This window comes from Desmodus rotundus, chromosome 13 (assembly GCF_022682495.2).
Source record: "Desmodus rotundus isolate HL8 chromosome 13, HLdesRot8A.1, whole genome shotgun sequence".
Lineage (NCBI taxonomy): Eukaryota > Metazoa > Chordata > Mammalia > Chiroptera > Phyllostomidae > Desmodus > Desmodus rotundus.
This window is the reverse complement of record NC_071399.1, coordinates 92,892,162-92,915,950: the sequence shown is the minus strand read 5'-3', so window position 1 is coordinate 92,915,950 and position 23,789 is coordinate 92,892,162. Positions and strand designations below refer to the sequence as shown.

Here is a 23,789-nt window from a genome sequence, read left to right as displayed (position 1 = left end):
GGGTGAGAATAGAAGCCCAGTCCCTGCGATCGGCACGGTACCCTGAGTGAGGCCCGTAGGCAGGCAGACAGCGGCAAGGGAGGCGAAGCGCCTCCCATCCGCCCCGTGGAGACGGAGCTGGAGAGTGGCCGCCTTGAGTCAAAGGAATAAAAGCCATGGCCCATCCCCATGGAGGGTGATGAGCCGGACCCGGTCAGCCCAATCTGTCCCTGGTTGACAGGGCGGGAAGGGGGTGCCTCCCTGACTGAGTGGTCTAAAGCCCCCCTTCCTCCCGGGTCATGGGTGCCGCTGTCCCCCGGGACTCTGGGCTGGGCACCGCCCCGGGGGCTGGGCACCCTGACCGCAAGTTTCTGTTCTGGCCTGTCCCCCCTGCAGGGCTCCCAGCATGGCGGCTCGTCCACCTCCCTCGCGTCCACCAAAGTCTGCAGCTCAATGGACGAGAACGACGGGCCGGGAGAAGGCGGTGAGCGTGGGGCTTGCTGTCTTAAAGGAAGACTCTGCTTGGCCGGGGGTGGGGGCTGAGGACGGGTGGCGAGATTTACCCCCAGAAACTGTACCTCCTCCAGCAGAACGAAGGGGGCCGTAATAGCAAGGGGATAGGGTTGGCTGTGACTCCCGCCAGCGGTCGCCTCCACTCTGCGGGGACCAGGAGGGGAAGTGACAGCCTGATCTCATGAAGCGCCAAATCCTCCGAGTGTGTGAGTAGCCTCAGCAGGCCAGCTATTGGGAGTGAAAGGGGGTCACTCCTGCCTTCGTTTTCCCAGGTTCTGTTCACGTTTAGCATCCCCCCTCCCACCGTCCCCCCCTCTGGCCCTGCAGATGGACTCTACTGCAGGGACCGCAGTCCGTGAAAAGACGGATTTACGAAAAGAATGAGCTGATGACAGTGGTGAAAATATTCGCTGTACTTTGAAGTAATTCACTTGAGAACTTCTCCAGGATGGGGTCACAGATGTGGTCAGATGCCCTTGACCCAGGGGTCACAGATGTGGTCAGATGACCTTGACCCAGAGCTGCCGTGTTCACTGGCTCCCAGGATGGTTTTGGGTAGTGAGCCTCTCCAGCCCTCCCTGCCTTCCTTCCTCTTCTGCCAGAGACTCCGGCTTCCTCCCCGGGGCTGACGGGCTCCAGTCAATTCTGGGAAGGTATTTAGAAAAATGGATAGGATCAAACTGCTGTGAAAGAATCAGCTCCCCTCATTTGTTTTAAATGATTTGACTGAATTTCCCTGAAAAGTACCTTGCCGGGGGAGCCCTGTGATTATGTCAAGTGAGATAACTGATTTGCCCAAGAATTATTTCCCAACAGCCATGGAATATCAGGCTTGTTTTGTATTTCCGGAAGTCGGAAACCCAGCCTTCCGGAAGCCTCTTTTGTTCCAACGCGTCACATTTCCCTCTTGACACGAAAAAGTCCATGAGTAGGCCAGCCCTTGGCGAAGCTTTCTTAGGGACAAAAGCCTAAGGGACACGTTTTATCAATAGTCCAAACGCTGGCGCTCCCACGGAGGGCGGTGGCGGTACCTTCTTCTTTCCCCCGTCCAACAGCCGAGGGTGCTGACTTCCCTCATCCTTGTCCTTAAAAGCCTTAACAGCATGTCCTCTGACAGGTGGTTGTAAACTCGGGTGCTTTGCAGTGGACTTGAAATTTCTCCAACCATCTCCTCTAATTCCCGTGGAGTAGAAAACAAAACAAAACCCAATAAACAAAAACCCAGGCTGAGTCTTTCAATCAGGCAAAATTGTTGGCTCCTTTCGGGGAGAGAGGATAGGGGTTGGAGGTTAATTGGCTCTGGCTCTGTCTTTGTTCTGGAAACCACTGGGAGAGCTTCCAGTGAGGAGGCTGCAGGAGCCCCACGCACCCTAGAACCCCAGGTGGGGCCCACTGAGGGCCGTCTACCCCCTAACCAGAGTCAGGGGCCTCGAGCAGATGTCTGCTCATTTCGAGTTTCCATTTGTCATTCCCCATCGACGCAGATTAAACGAGATCGCAGAACTCACCGAGGGAGCCCCGCTCACCGCCTGAGGTTTTCATTGTACTCCGAGAAGGAATGTTCAGTCTCGGTTTATGGTTCAAGGTCAGAGCTGGAGCGTGTTTCGAAGGCGCACCAGGCTTCCACCCCATTTCGTATCCAGGTTGCCTGAGGCAGAGTGGGGATTTATAACCTTCCCGCATGTAAATTTTAGGGCCCAGCCGTAAAAGGCTTTTTATACCCCTAAGATGTTAAAGGTTACCCAGTATATTTATGTGTCCTAAAGTGTGGCTTATTTAGTTTTACGGCCTTGAATATATAAAGCATTATTAGGCATTTGTAGCAAATTTCAGAATACATTTTAGGGGGGAATGTGTTGTGTTAGTGGCACTCCCGTAATTGAATCTACAAAACTGTGCTGTTCGCAGACATAATAGATATTGCAATTTTCTCTCAACATCTGCTCCGCAGGTTGCTGGCGAGAACCTTGTCTAAGATCAGCTCATTGATACGGGGAGGGGTGGCCATGGGGGCTCAGTTCCTACGGAAGTTTCCGGAGACCTCCCTTTCAGGGTAGGGTGAGGCTCAGGGCGCCCACGGCAGGCCACCGAGGGGTCCCTCCAGAGCCAGACCTAGAAATGGCCTTTCCCCGCACCCAGTGAGTGTGCCCTCAGTGCTGTTGATCAAGTTGACCCCAGTGTCCCCCTCGGAGGCCCCTCATGCACGTGGGCTCACACCTCTGCCCGATGATGCTGTCGCAGTGAGTGCACAGTGTCAGCAGGGGCGCTGGCCTCCCTGTCCAGACGAGGACACACGGGTCCCAGTCGGGTCCAGTCTGTTCGGTGGTGCTGGCCACCGCCTCCTCTTCGCCGCGCCCGCGTTCCCTGCCCCACCGGTAAAAGCACACCATCGCTTCTTCCAGAAGTGTCGGAGGAGGGCTTCCAGATCCCGGCCACCATCACCGAGCGGTACAAAGTCGGACGGACCATCGGGGACGGCAACTTCGCGGTGGTCAAGGAATGTGTGGAAAGGTGAGGAGGCAGCCGCGCGCCCCCAGTGGTAAAGGAAACACCGGTGGTGCGTTTTCCGAGACCGCGTCTTTCTCGGCCCTCTGCAGACACAGGTGGGATCGGTTAATGCCTCAGGCCCAGATGTAAAAACAGAAAAAAAAAAAAGATTTGACAAGTGTATTGTGATTCCTGGGGACAATCTATAAATTAAGGACTTTGATTTTTCTGTTTAATGTACTCAGCAAAACTTTGCCAGATTTTTCAGGTAAGTCCTTTCATTTTGTTCAAAAAGGACATGTGCGTACTTTGAGTAATTTTTTTTCCTGTACTCTTTCTCAGGCATTTTGTAGAGATTAGACATTCTTGTATAGAATATATATATATCACATACAGTCATGAAATTAACTATAATATCCTTGAAAAGCTTTGAAGTGTATATGTGCTGATCCCTGCAAAAACGGTACTTAGTGCGTTGAAATGTTTAGTGAGAGCCAGGTCCCGTGGCGAGCCCAAGGGAAGGGTGTAGAGGGCAAGGTTAGCCCGTGGGATCTGGACGCCCAATCAGGGACCGGAGCTGGTGGTGACGAGAGGGAGGAGTGACGACTGACAGAGCTACAGCCCCGACACAGGAGCCTTGCACCCTGAGCCCAGCATCAGGTTGGAATCCGTGTCTCGCGTGGCTGCGGGCTTTCAGCCGGTAGCATCTCCTCTGCGCTGGGCGAGCAGAGTGCAGAAACGTCAGGGGGAGCCCGTCTCCTTCCCAGCGGGAGGGAGCTGGCCCCGGGGTGGGCAGGCCTCCCTGAAGCCTGTCTCTGCCCCTGTGGGCCCGGGGGCCCCACCAATGTCTGGGCGCATAGGAGAACAGCGCCCCTCCCCGCGCGCGCCTGTGCAGAGAGACGCCAGACCCGACTAGAAGCTGTAGCCTGAAGAGCAGAGCTTGTGCTCGTCCGGGGGCCTCTGGCTTAGAAGCAGTCAGTCGGGAAGTCTGCGCTGGGCCTCAGACACCAGGAGTGTCCCTAGTTTGGCCACTGTCCCCTGATTTGCTCCACGAACCTGCTGCCACGCTTTAGAAGCTGCTTCCTTGGTGGAGGCAGGGGCACCCCCAGGAAGCCACCCTTGGGCAGGGGACCCCAAACTTCACTCCTCCCCACATGCCCGGCGGGCCGGGATCTTCCCACAGTGTGCACAGGGGCGGCCACTCTTCGTGAGGGGGGAGGGGCTGGCCATCGGGGGTTCAGGAAAGCCCTTCACTGCCCTTTCTCTCTCTCCCTCCTCGGCCCCAGGCCTGACCGCCGTTGGTCTCTGCCAGAGGGAAATGTGTCCTTTTCCATTCCTGGGCATCATGCGTCCAGAACCAGGAGCGACCACTGTTCCCTGAGCAAAAACGACGCACCCTTACCATCTGTTGCCTCCTTTAAATACCGCAATAATTCCATGCTATCAGTGCTGTTTCTATTTCATACAAAGGAAGCCCAGGATGGCTCAGCTCCGTAAGTCCTTCCCAAGGCGCAGGTCCGAGCCCCTCTCCAGAACCCACACGCCTGGCCACCCTTCTCCCCTGTCCCCAGCAAGGCAGCTCCCGCAGGACATGGCTTAGCTGGGCCACAGCCACGCATACTGCATTTGTCCCTGGGCGGAAAGGACAGAAACTGAATGGGAAGAGCGCCCGCTGAGGCGGTGGATGGGAGTGTGTGTGGCTGTGTGATTTCACGTGGCTGGGAGCACATTCGTCCCCGCCGCAGCAGAAAACCCATTGTTGTCAGCAGGTTGCCAAGCCCTTCCACGGCGGGCCGTCTGGGTACCTGCCAGCGTCTGTCAGCTGCTGAGTGTGGTGCGGTGGCCCCTGCTGCTTGTCCCCTCGAGTGCATGGGTCGGAGCGGTGTCTCCGTTCGGCAGTACTGGTCTCCCCACGATAGAACTTCCTCATCTTTCTGCCTGGCGTTCATTTCTCTCTTTCCAGTTTGGGGGGCGTGTGTTTTGACTGAGTCCACCCTCTGGGCCTCGCGGTCCGAGCCGTCAGAGTCTAAACACCAGAAAGTGTTGGTACTCCCCTCCCGCCGCGGACATATGGCATGTGCCCTCCCTCCCCGGAGGCATCAGGAAACATTCTTTTAATAGTTTCCAGAGGTCCGAGAAAACAAAAGCAAGCTGAGAAGGTTGTGAATGGCACACTGCTGGCGGGGACCTCCTGCCACATTTGGAAGGATGAATATGTATTAACAAGAGCAAGTATTTTCCCCGCTCTGTTAATAGTGTGCTGTCCTGGGGAGGATGTTGCTACAACGCTGGTCTCAATACCAGTGCTCCCCTGGCCTTCCTGTGCTCGGTCCCATGCCCGCATCTTTCCACAGGGGCTGCCACATCCAAGGGCCCTCAGGAGCCCTGGGACATGCCAAAGGCATTCTCTGTTTCGAAGCTGTTTTCTGCAGCATTCTGAGGCCCCAGAGAAAAGGCAAACTGCAGAGAGGCACCAACAAGAGGTTGGGGCCCAGCAGAGGGCTCCCGGTGAGGTACCCTTGCCTCGGGCTTCCCGGGCCCCGCGTGGTCTGATCACCACACAAGCCAAGGGTTGAGTGGCGCGGTCAGGAGTAGTGACAGGTCCCCGAGGGCTCTCGGGCCTCGAGAGTGACCCACGTGCCGTTCAGAAGGGGGACCGGGAAGTGAGTGGGGTGAAGAGCTTCAATGCTGCTCAGCTAGCTCGCTGATAGTGTTCTCCCCCGTCCTTCCTGGGGTGCTCTGGCACCTGATAGCCTAGGGTCAAGTTCAGACTCAGACCACAGCCTCACTCCGCAGATGTTAGATTAGGGATGTGCCCGTTCTCTGCCTTTGGCAGTCCCCCCACCCCAAGGAGGCTGAGCTGTAGCTTTATTCTCGTTACCCGCTGGACAAAGTGGGCTGTTGACTGACCCTTGCCACTGAGGACCGCTGTCCTCACCGCCACCATTGTCCAGAGTGCCCACTGCTGCATTCACACGTCTGCAGCCCCCGCTGGCTCAGGCCCGAGCTGGGCACTTCTGGGCTGTACAGGGAGCCAGACGGCCCCTCCCCTGCAGAACCCACCCATCACAGACAGTTGCCTGAACTGCAGAAATCGCCATGGTGGAGGAAGCCATGGTGGAGGAATGCTATGATTACGAAGCTGCTCTTCCTTTTCCAAATCCACAAACTATTTTTAAAAACTTCCCAAACACAGCAAACAACGAGAGAAAGCACGTCAGCCCAGGGCAGCTGCATCCCTGTCGCCCGCTCCCTTTCCCGAGCATCCTTCTGCCCCTCGGGGAGGGAGGGGCAAGGGCACTGGCTGGGGACGAGAACCAGGAAGTTAAACCAGATAGATTTCTCCAGACCATTCTCAGTGTGAACATTAAAAATTAGGTTCGGCTCACATGGGTCACATTTGGAAATTTCTCTCCAGTGGTTCGGGCCCAGGGTCAAAGTCAGTCAGAGGGGAACGCTGAGTTCCCGCAGCCCAGAGGGAAAACAAAGCTCATGCTGAGGCTTTGGCCATGGTGGTCAGGGGTCCCCAGGCCCAGCGGAGGGCAGGCAGGCGTGTAACTTCCGAACCAGAGACACAGGTGTTTAGCATGCTTCTCAAGATACCAAACCACAGACTCCTTGGGGCCAAGGACCGGGCCTCCCTCTGCACATGCTTGAAACTGCTGGCTGACGGGTCACGCAGGCAGGCACCCCTTCGGAGTTCAAGGTACGCAGGAAGGCGGATACTTTACTGCGGGTTTTAGTTCTCTCCGAGTGTTTTCACTTAGCAACTCAAAGCAAGCGGTTAGATTTTTATTACATGGCATCCATTCGGTCCTCACACCTGTTGGGGGGGCTCGTTTTCCAGACACAGCTCCTCTCTCATAAACACGTACTTCCAGGAATGAGGGTCTAATTCTGACTTTGTAGTTCTGCCCTCGAGGAACTGAGGAAGGAAATCGGCAGGGTTGATGTTGGAGGTCCCCCGCGGGGTGCATCGTCTGGCGGAAGCTAAGGGCGTGTTTCATCCTGCTGTGTAAGATTCTGGGTGGGGAGCCCAGAAGGCACTTTCCTAGGAAGCCTGGGACCTCTGCAGCTGGGCTCACAAGCATTTCCCCCGAGGGCTTGGCATCCCTCATTCCACGGAAATGGAGGGTGAGATGGCCAACGCAGGGAAGCCCCCTCTTCTCCCCTCCCCGCACCGTCCTTCCGTCCACCCACTTGGTGACAAGACCGAGCAGGAATGGGGCATCGGCTCCAGCCTCCCTCCCTGGCCAGTTCTGGGACAGCGGACTTTGCTCCAAGCAGCCAGCCCACGAGTCCAGACGTGCCTGCCGTCCCATGAAACCTTCTCATCCAGCTAGGAAGTTGCTCAGGGATTCTAGCCTCCGATTGGCGTTGCCATAATCTTTCTAGTGATTCTCGAAAAGCAGAATGCAGAAATACTTCAACTCTTACTTTTCCTCTTGGATACGGATTCTTCAGTCTGCAGACAAGTCTTCAGACGCCTCGTAAGGGGAGGCTACTTAAGGGCCCTGTGACTCTTCTTCGGACGTGAGTAACTTTGCTTTCTCACGTGTCTGCACACCCACGCATTTCACTTTCCTGACGGTCGGTCTTTCGTGTTCCCTCTTCCTGAAGTGCTTTCCTCCCCGCTGCACCGCGGGCTGGCCCATGGTCTGGTGTCTGGGGAAGCGGGGGGCACGTTGAGCACCCAGGCCCAGCGCCTGGCCAAGGCCCGCTCACCCGTCCTCCATCACCCCCTCTTCGCACAGCTGGGACCTGAAGGACCAACAAGACCAAATCAGCTAGGGGTGCCTGGAGCCTCTCTGCCTGGAGCCCCTGAGGCAGAGGGAGGGGCCCACCTTCTCCCATCTGATCTGAAAAGCCGCCTAGTGGAGAAAATAGGCTTCCACGAGATTATTTGGTTCTGTTTTAGTCATCCGATGTAATTACAAAAATTCGGTCCACATTTATTGTCTTCTTTGAGCTGGCGTCACGCAGGGGCCTGGGCCTGGGACAGAAGACGCATGTCTAGAAGCAAACGACAGGACCTGTCTGATGTGCCCCTGAAACACAGAGCTGATGCCTGGCCTCCTGATGCCTTCACAGCGAGCCACTCCCTTCCTCTACCCGTGTGACTGGGAAGCCCCTTTGATTTTCCATAATGAGGACTTTAAAACCCTGTTTTAAAATGCTGCTCTTTATCCACCTCACTCCCACTGGGTGCGTTTGGATTCTGAAAGTTGGCTTTGCCTGCAGGGAAGAGGCCGGAGGCCCTGGTTTCCCATCGGAAATGAAGAGGCATGGCCTGTCACGTAGGGTCGATTACGATCATTACGTCCTCGTGGTGTCCTCTGGCAGTAAACGTGTGGTGGCCGGCACCACAGTGTCTTAGTGATGGTCACACAGCTCAGGAAGCTCTTTACAGGTGGCCGTTGTGGCCAAACCTCCCGCCCACGTGCGTCACGGAGGAACCAGAGACCCCAAAAGCTCCTGCTTGTAACACTGCCCCATGGCTTCGGAGGGTGAGTTGATTTTCACTGTCACCTCCGTTGTGTTTCTGTGACATGGGACAGCCATCACCCAAGAGGCTGCAGGAAGCTTAGGTCAAGGTTGTGTCCCTTTCTGCACCACAAACTTATCAGCCGTGGGTTCTCTAGACGACCTCATGGGCTCCTACCCGGAACCCAAGTCTAGAGAGAGTGAACTGCTCCTTCAGGGCTTCCGGTGAGAAACGTGCATGTGGCCCATTCAAGAAGCGGCCAAGGCCACACTTCCAGGAGAGTGACCCTTCCAGACGCTGGAAAGAGGAGGGGCAGGAACACAGCTGTCTCAGGTGGGCCAGGGCCAGAGTGCTGGTGTCAGGACAGGCACGGCCTCAAGGGCCGATCCTGGTGTTTCCACGCGAGCGTGAGTGCTGTCTTCACACTTGCTCAGTTCCTGAGAGTTTACATGTTTCTTGGAAAAAAAGAGTCATTCATGAAATATTTATACCACGAGGCAAGGTCTATGGGATAAGCAAGATGTCTTTGACAAGATGATTCGCTGTATCTCAAATTAAGTTTACTTAAATTTTTTTTTTCTCATTGCAGGTCGACGGCTAGAGAGTATGCTCTGAAAATTATCAAGAAAAGCAAATGTCGAGGCAAAGTATGTATGAGGTTTATTCTTGTGGAAATACAGCATCGGGGGCAGGAAGAAACACAGAAATCAGCTCCCAAATAAGCATCAACTCACCCCAGCCGCTGCGTTTTGGTGGAATAGGGAGTCGTAGACTAATCAGATTTTACCTTTATGAATAGTCCTGGGATAAAGTGAGCTAGAATGACTGCATGTTATTTTCACTCCTTCCCCTTATTCGCTCGTTTGGTTTCTTTCTTCCATTACTCTTGTGGCCTTAGGTTTCGTTCCCCGCTCCCACTTGAACTTGTAGTTGTTGCGATAATTTCAGTTGTTTCTGAAATCACGAGTATGGTCTAAGGACCTTCAACGCCTGTTGGCAATTCTAGGCTGTCCAAATGCCGGAATCTAAGAAATACCCCTTATATTTTACCAAAACGCATGCCCCTCGGCCTTCTCATAGTGCGGCAGCGTCCTCATCGCTCCCCTGAAGTAGCGCCTCCTGCGCTCGGGTGTGTCTGTTAAGACCGCTTTCGCCCTGGGCAGGAGCACATGATCCAGAACGAGGTGTCCATCCTCAGGAGAGTGAAGCATCCCAACATCGTTCTTCTGATTGAAGAGATGGATGTGCCGACGGAACTGTACCTCGTCATGGAGCTGGTGAAGGTGGGTATCTCGGAAAGAAGAAATAAGCCCCACGCTGTCCTGTGCGACAACTGCTGTGTTTCCCCCATCGGTGTGCCGTCTCTCCTCCGTGTACACTGGCATCATGGTGAAGAGTATCGGTGTTAGAACTACACCACAGAGTTCAAGTCCCGGCCTTGACCTACTAGCTCCCCGACCTTGGGGTACCTCTGAGTCTCAGTTCCCTTGGGTGTACCTGCCTAGGAGTGATAGTGTGAGCAGGAGAGGAATGGCTTCCTCCAGTCTGTGTGACACAGGAAGGTCGGTACCGACATGACCGACGTCGTTCTGGTCGTAGTAGAGACTGTTCAGTCCCATGAATTACGTCCCCTTCCTGCACAAACAAGCTTTAAGCTCTGAGTCACTGACCTAATGGAGAAATGGCACAGTCGTAACGATACCGTGAACAGTCTACTACCTTCCGTGAGCCTTGCCCTCTCGTTCTGTCACACCCAGTGGCACTGGCCTCTGTTCGATCACTGAGCGCAGAAAGGGCAAAACGGCGGTGACGGTCGCCTGCCTGTCTCCTCCACTTCCGCGTTTGACAGTTCCGGTCGTCGGAAGTGCTAAAACGTGGAGCATTGAGTTTTCGGGCAGTTCTGTCCTTCTCACGCCTGTGTGTTGTGTTGGCCTGATGACAGTGTATGTGGTGGCTGTTTGGTCACGGAGTGTGGTCAGTCAGTCGCACCACCTCCTGCGTCTGCTGTGGGCACCGTTGGGGAAGCCTGGACCCCCCTGCGGGCTGCGGCAGGGACCAGCACTGTGCACATGGGGGTCCTTTCTTTTTTATCTTCACTGGAGGACGTGCTTATTGATTTTAGACAGAGGGGAAGGGAGGGAGAGGAAGAGAGGGAGGGAAACGTCAATCTGTTGCCTCTTGCACACACCCTGACTGGGGACCGAACCTGCAGCAGAGGCATGTACCCTGACTGGGGATCGAACTGGCGACCTTTCGGTGTTTGGAACAACACCCCACCCACTGAGCCACACAGGCCAGGGCTAGGGTTTCCTCTTGTGAAGATTTAAGGCAAAGAAAGCATCTGATAAGCTGACCTGTGACTATATAGAAGAGTGTTCATCCTGGGACCTTTAAGCTTGCTGTGTTCAAAGTTGCTTTACTTTCTATCTGTTGGTATTATTTTCAAGTTAGTGGTTATTTGTATTTATAGTGGAGACTTTTTTTTTACTTAGGCTATGACTCGTTTCTTTCAGGGTAGTGAGGGCTCGTGTGCAGTAACTCAAGGTTCCCGGCACGTTTGAGGCTGGGGGAGGTAGAAATGAGGAAGGGGTATTCCAGCAACTGAGGGTTCATTTCCTCGAGTCAGGAGATTTGGGTATTGGCACCGTGTTACCATATAAAGTGTGGTGATTACCAACGGTGTGAATTATGCTTTCTCTGGTACCAGGATAGAATTTTAAAAAATTATAATACTATTTTTTAAAAGATTTTATTTACTTATTTTTAGAGAGAGAGGAAGGGAGGGAGAAACACCAATGTGTGGTTGCCTCTCTCCTGCCCCCTACTGGGGACCTGGCCTGCAAGGATAGTATGTTTATAGTGATGTTAATTTTGAGACGAAAGCCTTCACGTCACCCCTGTTGCCCCTGTTACACAGCAGTCAGCTCCCTGTCCTGGAGTCTTAGAAGGCTGAGACGAAGTTCAGGTTGAAGGGGAGAGGTGCACGAGGCCGAGACTCAGCAGCTCAGAACTCGGGGATGGGAAAACTCGGTCTGTCAGTCACAGGCTCGGTCTGGTGACCATAGCTAAGCGCAGCTAAGCAAGTCCTCGAGCCACTTAGCAGGCTTGGTGAATTTTCTCTAGGTGACTGACAGAGCCTCCCCAGGCCGGAGAGTGTCAGCAGAGCCCAGCGTGGGGCCACTAGGTCCTACCCCTAAACTCAGCGTGACCCAGAGCCGCTGGGGGACCAGCTCTGGAAGTGAAGGCCAGCCCCAGGCGGGACCTGAAAGGTGCCCATCATGCTCCCCTGAGCAATTTTGCTGGGGTCACACTACTCAAAGCCCGAGAGCCTGTGGTATGCCCAAGAGTGCCTGCAGCAACAGGACAAGCCAGGGCAGCGCTGCGGAAAACAGGGAAGGAACCGTGATGAAAAGCCAAATCCCGGAATTATTAAGAACAGGACGTGAGACCTTAGCCTGCAGCAGGGCACGCGTGCAGGAAGGCAGAGCTCGTTGGGGAGGCGGCCCTGGGAATTGAGCACGGGAGTCCCGCGGCGTCCCGGGAAGGAGCTCTGACGAGGACAGGCTCGGCCACAGAGTGACCGGGGCTGGTTTGGGGGGCCAGGATCACAAAGGGACAGCTAGCGGCAGGAGACGAGGTTAGACAAGGGAGAGCGAAGGCCGGGGGCGGAACGTGCAGAGCTGGGGGCAGACTGCTGCCTCCTTGAAGAGAGACAGGAAATCCACACCCCTCCGTGTGGGAAGGCGGCAGTCAGTGCGTGGGGTGCCGCAGGCACAGAGCCCCAGAGGCAGGCAGGCCGTCAGCCAATCCAGCAACCCAGGACGAAGCCACAAGACCGCCCGCCCCCCTGGGATGGGAGGGCCCAGAGGACTGCCCCGCATGCCCTGAAGGAAGGGCTGGCTGGCTGCGGTGCTGCTTTGTGGAGGAAGCAGAGGAATGAGAGTCCAGGAGGCCGGGGGCCTGGATACCTAGGGAAAGGGCGGGGGCTTGCAGGCCACCCTCCACAGCCCCACATGCAGCCACTGCACTGGGTACCGTCCACAGAGACCACGGTGGCGACCCTGCCTCCCGGGGGCGGGGGGCACGGATAGAGCCCGCAAGCCCCTTCATAGCAGCGTTGGCTTTGAAGGGATGGGGAGTCCAGAGAGAGCGCGCTCATTCTGAAAACGGTCTGTGCTTCCGCAGTTGGGGACCCCCTGAGGCTGCGTGGACGGGGGAAGCCTGCCCAGGAGGGACTGCACAGGGCAAAGGTCAGGCCGCACAGGGATGGGGGCGTTGTCAGCCTAGCTAGCGGGCAAAGCCACGTCCCCGCCACCCTAGGGGGCCTATGAACACCGCCCCTCTTCAGGCAGGTCCCGGGGACATCCCCTCACCTGTGGCCTCTCCTCAGGGAGGAGACCTGTTTGACGCCATCACTTCCACGAACAAGTACACGGAGCGGGACGCCAGCGGGATGCTGTACAACCTGGCCAGCGCCGTCAAGTACCTGCACAGCCTGAACATCGTGCACCGAGACATCAAGCCCGAGAATCTGCTGGTGAGCCAGGCGCGTCCCCGCCCCCACCCCGGGGCCTCCCGAGCCCCAGCTCCCCGGGAGGGGCTGGGACTGCGTCCCTTCTTTTCTTGTCTGTTTCCTCTTCTTTCTTTAGACACAGTGTCTCCAAGGCCAGTCCTCAGCTGGCCTCGGGGAGCGGGCAGGGAACGGGCCCCTTCCGTTGGTGTGTAAGATCATGGGCTGTGGGGATCACACGCCTTGTTAGTGAAGGAAAGCCGCGGCAGGGGGCGTGAGCAGAACTTGGGGGCCCCGCAGGGGTGTCCAGCCTTTCCGCGTCTCTGGGCCACACTGGAAAAGGAAGAGTTGTCTTGGGCCCCACGTTAAACACACAAACACTAACGAACACTGATGAGCAAAAAAAAGAGATTTTAAGTAAATTCACGATTGTGGGTTGGGCCGCATTCATGGCCATCCTGGGCCACGGGTTGGACCCCCTGGTAAGGCTTTGGCCTGCGCTGAGGGCTAGGCCAAGGGCCACAAGAAACATTAATTTACATGCTTATTATTTACCAACAGCACTTTTATAGAAAGTTAGAAGGTTTTCCTTAGAAAAAAAAAGGAAGCCCTTTTTGTTTGTCCTAGTCTCCCGAATTTACACCCCGACAATGCAGGGGTGGGCAAAAGTAGGATTAGAGTTGTTTGCATGGAAAAGAAAATAACAACTAATCAACAATAACGCAAGAGCTAATTCTGTGTTTCGTGCCCTCAAGGGCAACCCTACGGTTTGCTCCCCTCCTATGGTCTGAAAGCTAAGAGAGTAAATCCTAATGGGTTTTAGAGGACAGCAGCTCCTCAGCATGAAAGTAACTGCAACGAAGACTGACTTTAAAAATCAGAGACGTTCGAACCCCTCTTGAAGCTATTTGGTTTGCTTTTTGCGAGCCCTTCCCACGCCTTCCTCCAGGAAGGCGGCGAGAGTTCACCCTACGAGCAGATGGGTACTGTTTCTGAGTCTGTGGTGAAGGGGGAATCCTGGAAGGAACTGAGGGGCAGGCTGGGCATGGGAGCTGTGCCGCTGGTGAGCGTGGCAGTTACAAACTGTGCTGGCTGTTCGGGCTGGAATTTTAATGAATCGACTCAATCTCCCCGCCCCCAAGATGGTTTGCTTCCTCTCCTCCCTTTACCCACCCCCGAGAGCCATGCACAATGCGTGACTATTAGCTTGTCCCTCTCTGCAGAAATCTGGGAACTGGGGATCCTCTTTCTGAAGCCGCGTGTCTCCGAGGGTGGTCTAAAGACCCGCCTACATCGGAATCACTCCCAGATGCCTGTTAGAAACGCAAATTTCGGAGCCTCCTGCAGCCCCCCCAAACCAGACTCTGGTGACAGGCAGGTGTGCTCAGCAGCAGGCTCTCCCATGTGATTCGGATACACAAAGTCTAAAGGCAGATGGGCAGCCCAGCGCTGGGTCCCCAGTCAAGGCCACTGAGACCCGCTGTGATGGAGAACCTTCCGTGTGCACAGGTTGGGCCAAGGGCTCCATACTCGCTGTCTCACTGAATGCCCACGAGAACCAAATAGGGGTAACTTCCACTACTGTGCCATGTGACAGGTGAGGAAGCGGGATGCGTGGGAGTTCCCAGCGCTGGCGGAGGCGGGTAACAACCCCTGAGTGGCGGAGCTGAGATCTCTGCCCTCGCTCGGCCCCGCTCGGGGTCCCAGGCTTGAACTGCTGGGCTGCGTCAGGCTAGGAACAGAGTGGTTTATGCCATGTTAGCTACGCGCCAGGTACTGTGCCCGGGAGGAAAGACGTACGGCCTCCGGGAGGTGACATCCACGTAGGAAACACAGGCACTTTAGCAATAAATTCGCAAGCAGTTCGCTGATTGCAGTGACGTTAGCCATCTGGTAGCTACCGGCTAACGAAGGCAGCCCCGGTCAGAGGAGGCGGTCTCACCCCATTGCACCCTGGATTCCGCACGTGTGCCTCTGCGGAGTTGCCCTGCAAAGGGCAGCCACTCTGTCCCTGTCCGTGTTCCCTACTCCTGAATCACTGGGCCCTCTCCAGGGACAGACTCATGACGGGGCCTTTGTTCAAAAAGTTCTCCAAGCCCCGAAAAGGCACCGATGGAAAAGTCGAGTTTTAGCTCCCTTCCTCCCTTCGCCCGTCAGTTTTGCTTCTCAGCGGAGCGCCCCCACTCCTGCAAACGCCGTAGAGGAGGAGACGGCACTGTCCTGGGCTACAATTCCAGTTTACAGGACTCTAGTTCACTCTCACGCGCGGTCAAGCATATTTTAAACGACTCAAAAAGAAAAAAAGTTCTCTTTTTTCTTTCTTTTCTAAGAATGTGAAATACATGTATGTACATGTGTGCACACACATGCACCATTGTGGTCATTCAGAACCTAAATATACGTGCACGAGAAACTGAAGTCAGTCTGCTCCTCCAGCCTGAGAATTTCCTGCTCTGGGGGAGCGTGAAGGGTTGGTGAAGGTTTGGGGTAAAATAGGCGAAAGTATAGCATAAGTTTAACAAAGTTAGGACAACATCCCCAACGGCACTCCAGACCTCTGTTAATCCCACACCATGTTAACCTTCACATGGAAAAGAGAGGCCGACCTGGGAGGTTCCCACTCACCCACCCAGGACTCAGCGTCAGACGCCCACAAGGTCAAAGCCAAGGGCTTTGCTCTTCCTTTGGCTGCTCTTCTGACCTTGAACAAGTTACTTAATTCCTATGGAGCCTCCGTCAAGGGGACTTTATGAAGATAAAAAGAAAACACGTAACTATGAGTTTCCTTCCTTTTTATCCCCCTTTTATTTGTAATAAAAACTAAATTATGCCTAAAAATAAAACTTTAACAATAAACTCGTGTATCGTAAAAATTATCTTTTATCTTTCTGGACATGGCTTTTAAAGTTTACTATTTACCATGCATGGGTTTGCTCTCTGATGGCAAAATGTAGAACTAAAGACTACTTTTGAAAAATACTATAATAAATTTAGTATAAAGATTTTTACCTTTATTTATTTATTTACTTATTTTTAGAGAGAGGAGAAGGGAGGGAGAGAAACATCCATGTGTGGTTGCCTCTCACGTGCCCCCTACTGGGGACCTGGCCCACAACCCAGGCATGTGCCCTGACAGGGAATCAAACCAGCAAACCTTTGGTTCACAGGCCAGCTCTCAATCCATGGAGCCACACCAGCCAGGGCTAATATAGGGATTTTTAAATCTATTTTCTTGGAAATCCACCAACTAACTAAGAAGGCCTTGCTGCACAGTTTGCACTGCTGGTCTATTTAGGGGCCTCAAGAAAACTTACAATTTTTTAGTCTACTAACAAGATTTTTGCTGGTTAAGTATTGTTATAACCAGCCAAGTATTATTTATACGTGATAATGTAGTGTGGTTGTATATACAGAACAACTTTAGAATTTTCAATTTTTAATTCTTACAGGACAATATAAAAATGTTGTAGTTTGGCCGTGAGGATCTATGTGATCATATGAATGATTTATTCAAGTCCAAGTATTTGGCCAGGTCAACACACTTTAATAAGAAACTATTATTTGATTTGCAGTGATGTTTCCAGCCACATTTTAGGTAAAAATTGGGAACTGAGGCGATATCGATATCTTTTACAATGTTGTGATTGTATCGTGACTCTTTTCTTACACAAGCTAATTATGCCATAGATTTTACGTGGTGTGCTGTGCTCTGTAGCCTGGATTCTGCGGGGGTCGCGGCTGGTCGGAAAGATGCAAATAAACTCTTCTCTTTTCTTCCTTTAAATTGAACAACTTTATTTTTTAAGTATATTTTATTGATTGTGCTATTACAGTTGTCCCGATTTTTTTCTCCCCTTTATTCCCTGCTGCCCTGCAACCTCTCCCTCTAGCATTCGCCCACCTTAGTTCATGTCCATGGGTGGTCGTACATATAGGTTCTTTGGCGTCCCCGTTTCCCATACTATTCTTACCCTCCCCCTGTCTATTTTCTCTCTACCATTTATGTTTCTTATTCCCTGTACCTTTCCCCCGTTGTCCCCCCTCCATCTCCCCACTGATAACCCCCCATGTGAGCTCCACTTCTGTGACTCTGCTCCTGTTCTAGCTGTTCGCTTAGTTTGCTTTTGTTCTTTGGGCTCAGTTGTGGATAGTTGTGAGTTTGTTGTCATTTTACTGTTCATATTTTTTATCTTCTTTTCTAAGTCCCTTTAACATTTCATATAATCAGGGCTTGGTGGTGATGAACTCCTTCAATTTGACCTTATCTGAGAAGCACTTTATCTGCCCTTCCATTCTAAATGAAAGCTTTGCTGGATAGAGCAATCTTGGGTGTAGGTCCTTGCCTTTCATGACTTTGAATACTTCTTTGCAGGCAGCTTCTTGCCTGCAAGGTTTCTTTTGAGAAATCAGCTGAAAGTCTCATGGGAATTCCTTTGTAGGTAACTGTCTCCTTTTCTCTTGCTGCTTTTAAGATTCTCTCCTTATCTTCACTGTTTCCTTCCTTTCCCTGTTGGTTCTGTATATTTTGTTACTTTGCATAGCCTTCATTTCTTCCTTCATTTTGTGACTGAAGTCAACCATTTCTGTGAGCATCCTGATTACCAGTGTTTTGAACTGTGCACCTGATAGGTTGGCTATGGCTTCATTGCTTAGTTGTATTTGTGCTGTAGCCGTGATCTGTTCTTTCATTTGGGCCACGTTTGTTTGTCTCAGCACACCTGTTACATGGTGAGGGACGGAGCCCTGGGTGCTCTCCAGGGCGGGGCAACTGTCTTTGCTGTGTTGTGTGCTGCCTGTGGGGGAGGGGTCCGGGAGGGGACAATGCCGCTCGCTGGCTCCACTCTAGCCCCACTTTCTGTCACTTCTCTTGCTTGCCCTAAGCAGAGTGTGCCCTTTCAGGTGCTGATTCCCAGGTGGGTGGGTTGTGCATGTTCTAGGATCCCATGGGTCTCTCCAACGGACTCTCCTGTGAGACTGGGAGCTTCTCTTGCCTTTGCAACCCCCACGGTATTTTACAGCCAGAGGTTCTGAGTCTTTAGTTTCCTGGTGCGCTAGCCACCCCCTCGCTGGTGCTGTCGGCCACCTGGCCGTGCATCCTCTCCACCCCGGCTGCCCGTCTCCACCCCTCCTACCAGTCTGGATGAATGTTTCTTTAACTCCTTGGATGTCGGAGTTCCATGCAGTTTGATTTTCTGGCAGTTCTGGTTGTTTGTTGTTTTTAAATTGGTTGTTATCCTTCTTTTGGTTGTGTGAGGAAATGAAATGTTTCTACCCACATCTCCATCTTGGCCAGAACTCAACAAACTCTTTTCTTAAATGTTGTTGCATATATCAGGTGCACAGGTTCAAGGTCATGACTAGCTGTGTGTTTGCAGTGTGTTTAATTCTTTTTCACACCCAGCACACACTAGCAGTGAATGTATCTCTCTGATATATGCGGCCTATGCTGTAATTTTCTTTACCGTGACCTGCGCAGGGTTTGAATGGTCATATGGATGAGTGACAGGTGGGTGAGAGGGTGGATGAGATTAGATGAGAACACGAATGAGTGAAACTTCTTCACAAACTAGAGGACAGGCCCGAATGACATACTCAAGTCCTTTGTCAACCCATCTTCCACTGAGGACTCTGGCCTCAGCCTGAACTTCACTGAACCAATCTTCACTGAATGGGAAGAGAAAGAACGGTATTTCCCAGCTGAAGTGATGCCCTGGACCACGGCATGGGTGTGCGTGCGTGCGTGCGTGCGTGCGTGCGGTGGTAATTTATGACTAAAAGGAACCTTACGCTTTTTTCCAAGCAAACAAACAAAAACAACAAAAAAACTCTTACTAAGATCAACTGCCTTCAGTTTCCACGGGTCACCACTAGATGGCAGGCTTGCAGCCTTGGCAGCAAAAGGCACCCCCCACCAGCCAGTACTCCCAGTGAGCTGGGGGAGAGGCCTTTTTAACACGTATGGGCAGGCACCACTTCCTTAGGAAAATGAAGGTCTTTACTGGCAAAAATATAACTTACATCACTAGTGTTTATTAGATTCCAGAAATAAACACAGTAGTGTTCTTGAAATACAGAAGTTTATGTTCAGCAACCAAACTGCTCTTGGGCAGAAATTGCGCTTTGACCATGCCACGCCTGCTCCTAGCTGCCCATCAAGGTGGCCTGCGTAGCTCCTGACCCTCGTTTGCACCAAAGGGAATGTATCCTGGTTCCCCGAGTGGGTCATGCTCCGGCTCTTCCTAATTTCTAGTCCACACCAACGCCAAACTTAAAAAACAGCAACTTGTCTCCTGCCCAAATCCCATCCCAGAATCCTGAAATAAATCCATTCTGTGATAGGGTAGTTAGTTCATTCCTGGGACGGCACAGCACTTCCGTGACCACACAGGAAGCCCTTACCCGGTCCCAGCGATGAACTTGAGCCGCCAAGGTTGTCTCATGGATCGGCCAAAGGAAAGGGGCTGGGAGTCTCCCCAGAGTCGGTGCTAGCTCTGCCCTAACCAGCATCAACCACTCAGCTGAAGTGAAGGTGTATCACATCAAGTGACAGCATTAAGATCCAAAACTATGTTTAGCTCTATAAAGGTCCAAAATCAGTAAGATGGAATTCAGCCAGAAATAAACACAAACCCATGGGGACTAGGTCGCTTAGGTGTGGTTGTTTGGATGATCGCCACAGGGGAGCAGTCGCGGGAACACGTAGCTGGACCCGGTCAGAGGCTCGTGGTTGAGCGTAAGTTCCCTGTGAGTCTCCGTGGGACCCAAGGACTAAAGACACAAATGCGCCCCTGGACCCCTGCGCTAAAACAGTGTGGCCAGCACTTCGCGCTGTGGCGAGGGATGGGAACACCGCTTCAGGGCCCTGGAGGTTAGCTCGGGGAAGGGGTGGGCGGAGTAGAGGGTGGCGATGCTCTTCAGGTGCGTGAATGCAAGGCAGCCCAGTGGAAGATGGGAAAGCTTCAGGGTGGTGGAGCATCCACCGCAAACCCAGAAGTGCGGACGCGAGAGAGAGCAGGGCAGCTCTGGGAGTCCATACTTCCAAATGTCAGTGAGGGTTATTTCCAGGTGTCAAGAAGATGGGTGAACTTAAGTCCTTTTCTGTCTTCTGTAGTTCTCCTACGGTGCCGTGTAATTGTTAAAAACGGCAGTGATGCCGACTCCCCGCAGTTGCAGCAACAGCCGGGGATTATGCCGGAGCTTGCGGAACCAGCGTGCACCGTTTCGGGCATCTCACTGCGGCTGCACAGAGCTCCTCCCGGGCAGTTGCCTGAGTCTGGGGCAGGGAGGGGGAGAAGCAGGTTTCCTGCGGTTCGCGCTCACTCCGCCTCTCCCCAGGCGCTTCTAGAGTGACCGCCCGAGGAAGTCCTTCACGTTTCCCTCTAATATTGGTGCGCCCCTTCCGACTTCTTTCTGACTTCTTTTTATCTCATCATTTCATTTAACGTTTGATTTCATAACAGTTTTACACGTAGGCATTTAATGTTTTGTTTTTAAATAATTCATTTTTTCCCCCTAGGAGATGTGATTCTAAGGCATGTGCACCATGAAGGACATTTTGCTAAATAATTCCCTGGATAGATGTTGTTATTCAGGGTCTGGCACAAATAACAACCCTTTTTTTTTATCACAAAGTCTTTTTTTACAAAATCATAAGCATGTAATTCTCTAACATAACAATGTCACACTCAAGCACACCATGTGACATTTTAGGTGACGTGTTCAAATTGCTGTCCACCTCGTGAGAGACATTCATGTACCCTGCCAAGCACACTCAAGCAGGCCTCACTTCTGCCGGACCCTGGGTTAGTTCTTAAAGACCGAAGATTCACATTTAGCCCATTTCCCTTAGAATCATCGAGGCCCGTCTACTGTGGTGGAGAAAATCAGTGTCTTGTTAAAGAAGAACCAAATTCGCAAAAAAGTAAATTTATGCTTTTCTTTTTTTTCATGGCTTTGTCGATTTCATGCCACTTTTACTCGATTTTATTTGGTGAAATAATTTTTAGTACTTACTGAGCTCCTCTGTGAAAGATAGTTCAGTGGCTACTAATGAGTCATCAGCCAGCGTTTCAGCAGGGTTAGCCTTGAGCTAACAGCCAGGTGGAGAACTGTGCGTCCCAACACCTCTGTAGCGTTAGCGCCTCCTCGTTTTCCGTCACGGGAATTACAGACACCACGTGGCCGGGTTCAGGTTTAGCTGTGAACGTTCCCATCACTTTATGGCCACGGGCTGCATTTTGTGATTTGTATGAACTCTTATTTTTTCCAAAGAACTTTTCCAAACGGTGTCGGTTTCTAATCCGTGGGAAATCAGACGTATGCCCGAAAGTCTACTGTTCCGCAAGTTATAGCTCCCGCAAAACCCCAGATAAAGGAAAAAGACCCCAAAATAAAATGTTGCTTTAGGAAAGGAAAACCTTGTGTAAAATACCAGCGCCCAAACTGCAGCGCCTGACCTTCCCCTGTACCTGCCGTCGGCAGGCCGTGCCTTCAGCCTCTAATTGGACACTTTTTCATAATTGTTGCCATTTAACACGTTTAGTCTGTCAAATCGCGGGATGTCTTTATAGCCACATAATAAACCCTGGAGAACAACTCCTCTGACTGTAGCCATCTGCAGCGATCGCAAGAGCGGCTTACAAAATACCGACGGTCTTTATGGTAATAGGGTGCATATGGCAGCCCACAATTATGTGTGGCTGCATTCAATTAGTGTTGTACAATTACACAGTTTTATTGCTTAGTTAAACCAGCGAAAGCACTACACACTGGGTAATTTGCACTAATCCTCATCTCTTTAATAGCCCCTTGGAGTTTAAAACGTGGGAGAACATCGATTGTATGTAAAGGGCCTGGGATGGACGTTAAATCACATCTCATGTTGTGACGACTCTTTGATGGACAATTAATGCACTCCCACCTCACGTGTGGGTCGTGTTTTATGAAGGCCTTAAAATGCAGCCGCAGCACAAGGTGCTTCTTATGCCAGGGCGCCACTTGCGGGCACAGGCTGCCCGTGCCTCTGCTGGAGGCCTTTGCTCTCCTTTTGGAAACACGGTCGGGCTGAGGGGGACCCGGGGCAGAATCGATTCAGGGGGTCAATAAGCCAAGGGCTCAGCGTTTTAAATGCGAACTTGTTAGAAGCTTTTCCGATTCCTATGTTTTAATTAAAAACTTGGTTCAAAGTGGATTTATAGCTTCCATTTAGGAAAAGATTTTAGGGAGATGATTTCGTGAGTATGTGTGCACGCATGTGTGTTTGAGGCAGATGGATTAGCCATCCGTGATTTTCACAGAGTTTTAATCCACGTGTTGTTGGATGGCCTCCCCTCGCCCCTCCGTGGCTGGCATTGGAAGAGGGGAGGGCGAGCCCAGGTGTGAGCGGGCCCCTGACACCCGTCAGGACAGGCCTCTCCCGTCGGAGGAGACGAGACCCAGAGTGTACTCTGCAAATGCCCTCCTTCAAGGAGCTGACAGAAGAACCCAGAGCACCCTGGTTTCCGGCCCTGCTAACAGTAAGAAAGTTAAACAGAATTCCAAACGGGAGGCCTGGACGTTTATTCACCTGCGAAAACATGTTTGCTGAAGCATTTCTGATGCGCTTGTGTCTCCAGATGGTTTCAATTACATGGCGTAGGCCTTTGTCTCTCGGCTCTCATGGTCTCTTGTAAGTATTACCACCATGCCTCTCCATGTCCATGAAGTTCTGCCCACGGGCAGCAGAGGGGGACATGGTAGACTTGGTCAAAGAGAGGGAAAAACTACATCAAAATGATAGGTTCTAGGTACTTTATTTCAATGGTATCGGTTTACTTAAGAAATATTGTTACTTTTAGGTAATCCTCATTTCATTATTTGAGATAGGTTTCTTCATGCTTTTTGTCTTAGTTATGGAAACTTTGTACTATTCAGCTCTATTAGTAAAATTGGCATATGGCTGTATGTAAGATAGACTTCCTATCAAAATGTAGGTGTTCACAGTTAAAACCTTGCTTCGTGTGCGAGAATTCCATGGTCATCTTTAGAACTCAAGTGTGGTTCATGGCTGCTCGGCCGGCACCTGCCTTGTCCAACTTTTGAATCAAGTTAGGTGATTACAGATAGTGTGGTTAGAAAAGCCCCTGAGATCCCCGTGTAAATGGAGTTGTGAGCATTGGAATCGTCACAAGCCCACAAAACACTCACCAGGAGTGTTTGGACCTAACAGAACATCGAAGAAAGAGATTACTTGGCGTGTTGGAAAGGCTTTCGGTAACAAATTGGAATTAAGGAAGGAAACCGTTAGGCTCCTTCTGGGAAATAACCCTAATGATGATCGACTCGATGTTCCCATCCTGCGTGTCTTTTCATGAGACTCATTGGCTTGCTGGTTGGTTGACCAGAGCGGCTGGCGAGCTAAGGCTACAGTCAGGGACTTCGTACTTTGCAGCTCTGATACCATCAAGTTCGTCCCTCAAACTTGTTTGGGCTGACCAGGGCCGGACAGCTGCTTTGTCCAAGTAGGAGGACACTGTCCATCCCAGGTGACAGCTGGGCAGAGCCACATCTGTGAGGGACCTATGGTGTCCCCACCCTAACAACCCGAGTGCAGGGCAGCCCACAGTCAACCACGGGCAGCCCCGAGGGAGAGACTCCGTGCTTGGAGTGTGGAGCACAGAGAAAAGTAAAGGACTGTCTTTCTGCCCAGAAAAGACGCAGCCTCTCCAGAGAGGAGATTCTGCCTGACTTTGCCAGAACAGTTGGATCCAAGGGGTTGCCTCGAACGCGGCGGCTCAGCTGGCCAAACATTTGCACAGAGGCTGCCGTGCAACGAGA

The 23,789-nt window shown here is 52.3% G+C and overlaps 1 protein-coding gene across 3 annotated transcripts in view; it reads left to right on the top strand.

The window, feature by feature from the left end:
• Window positions 1-23,789, top strand: part of DCLK1 (doublecortin like kinase 1) — a 246,453-nt gene that overhangs the window by 188,285 nt on the left and 34,379 nt on the right. For all 3 annotated transcript variants that reach the window (XM_053916496.2, XM_053916497.2, XM_053916499.1), the window contains 5 exons: window positions 376-463; window positions 2,895-3,003; window positions 9,054-9,111; window positions 9,628-9,747; window positions 12,855-13,001. In XM_053916496.2, the coding sequence (XP_053772471.1) occupies window positions 376-463; window positions 2,895-3,003; window positions 9,054-9,111; window positions 9,628-9,747; window positions 12,855-13,001 (522 nt within the window). The remainder of the gene's footprint in view (window positions 1-375; window positions 464-2,894; window positions 3,004-9,053; window positions 9,112-9,627; window positions 9,748-12,854; window positions 13,002-23,789) is intronic.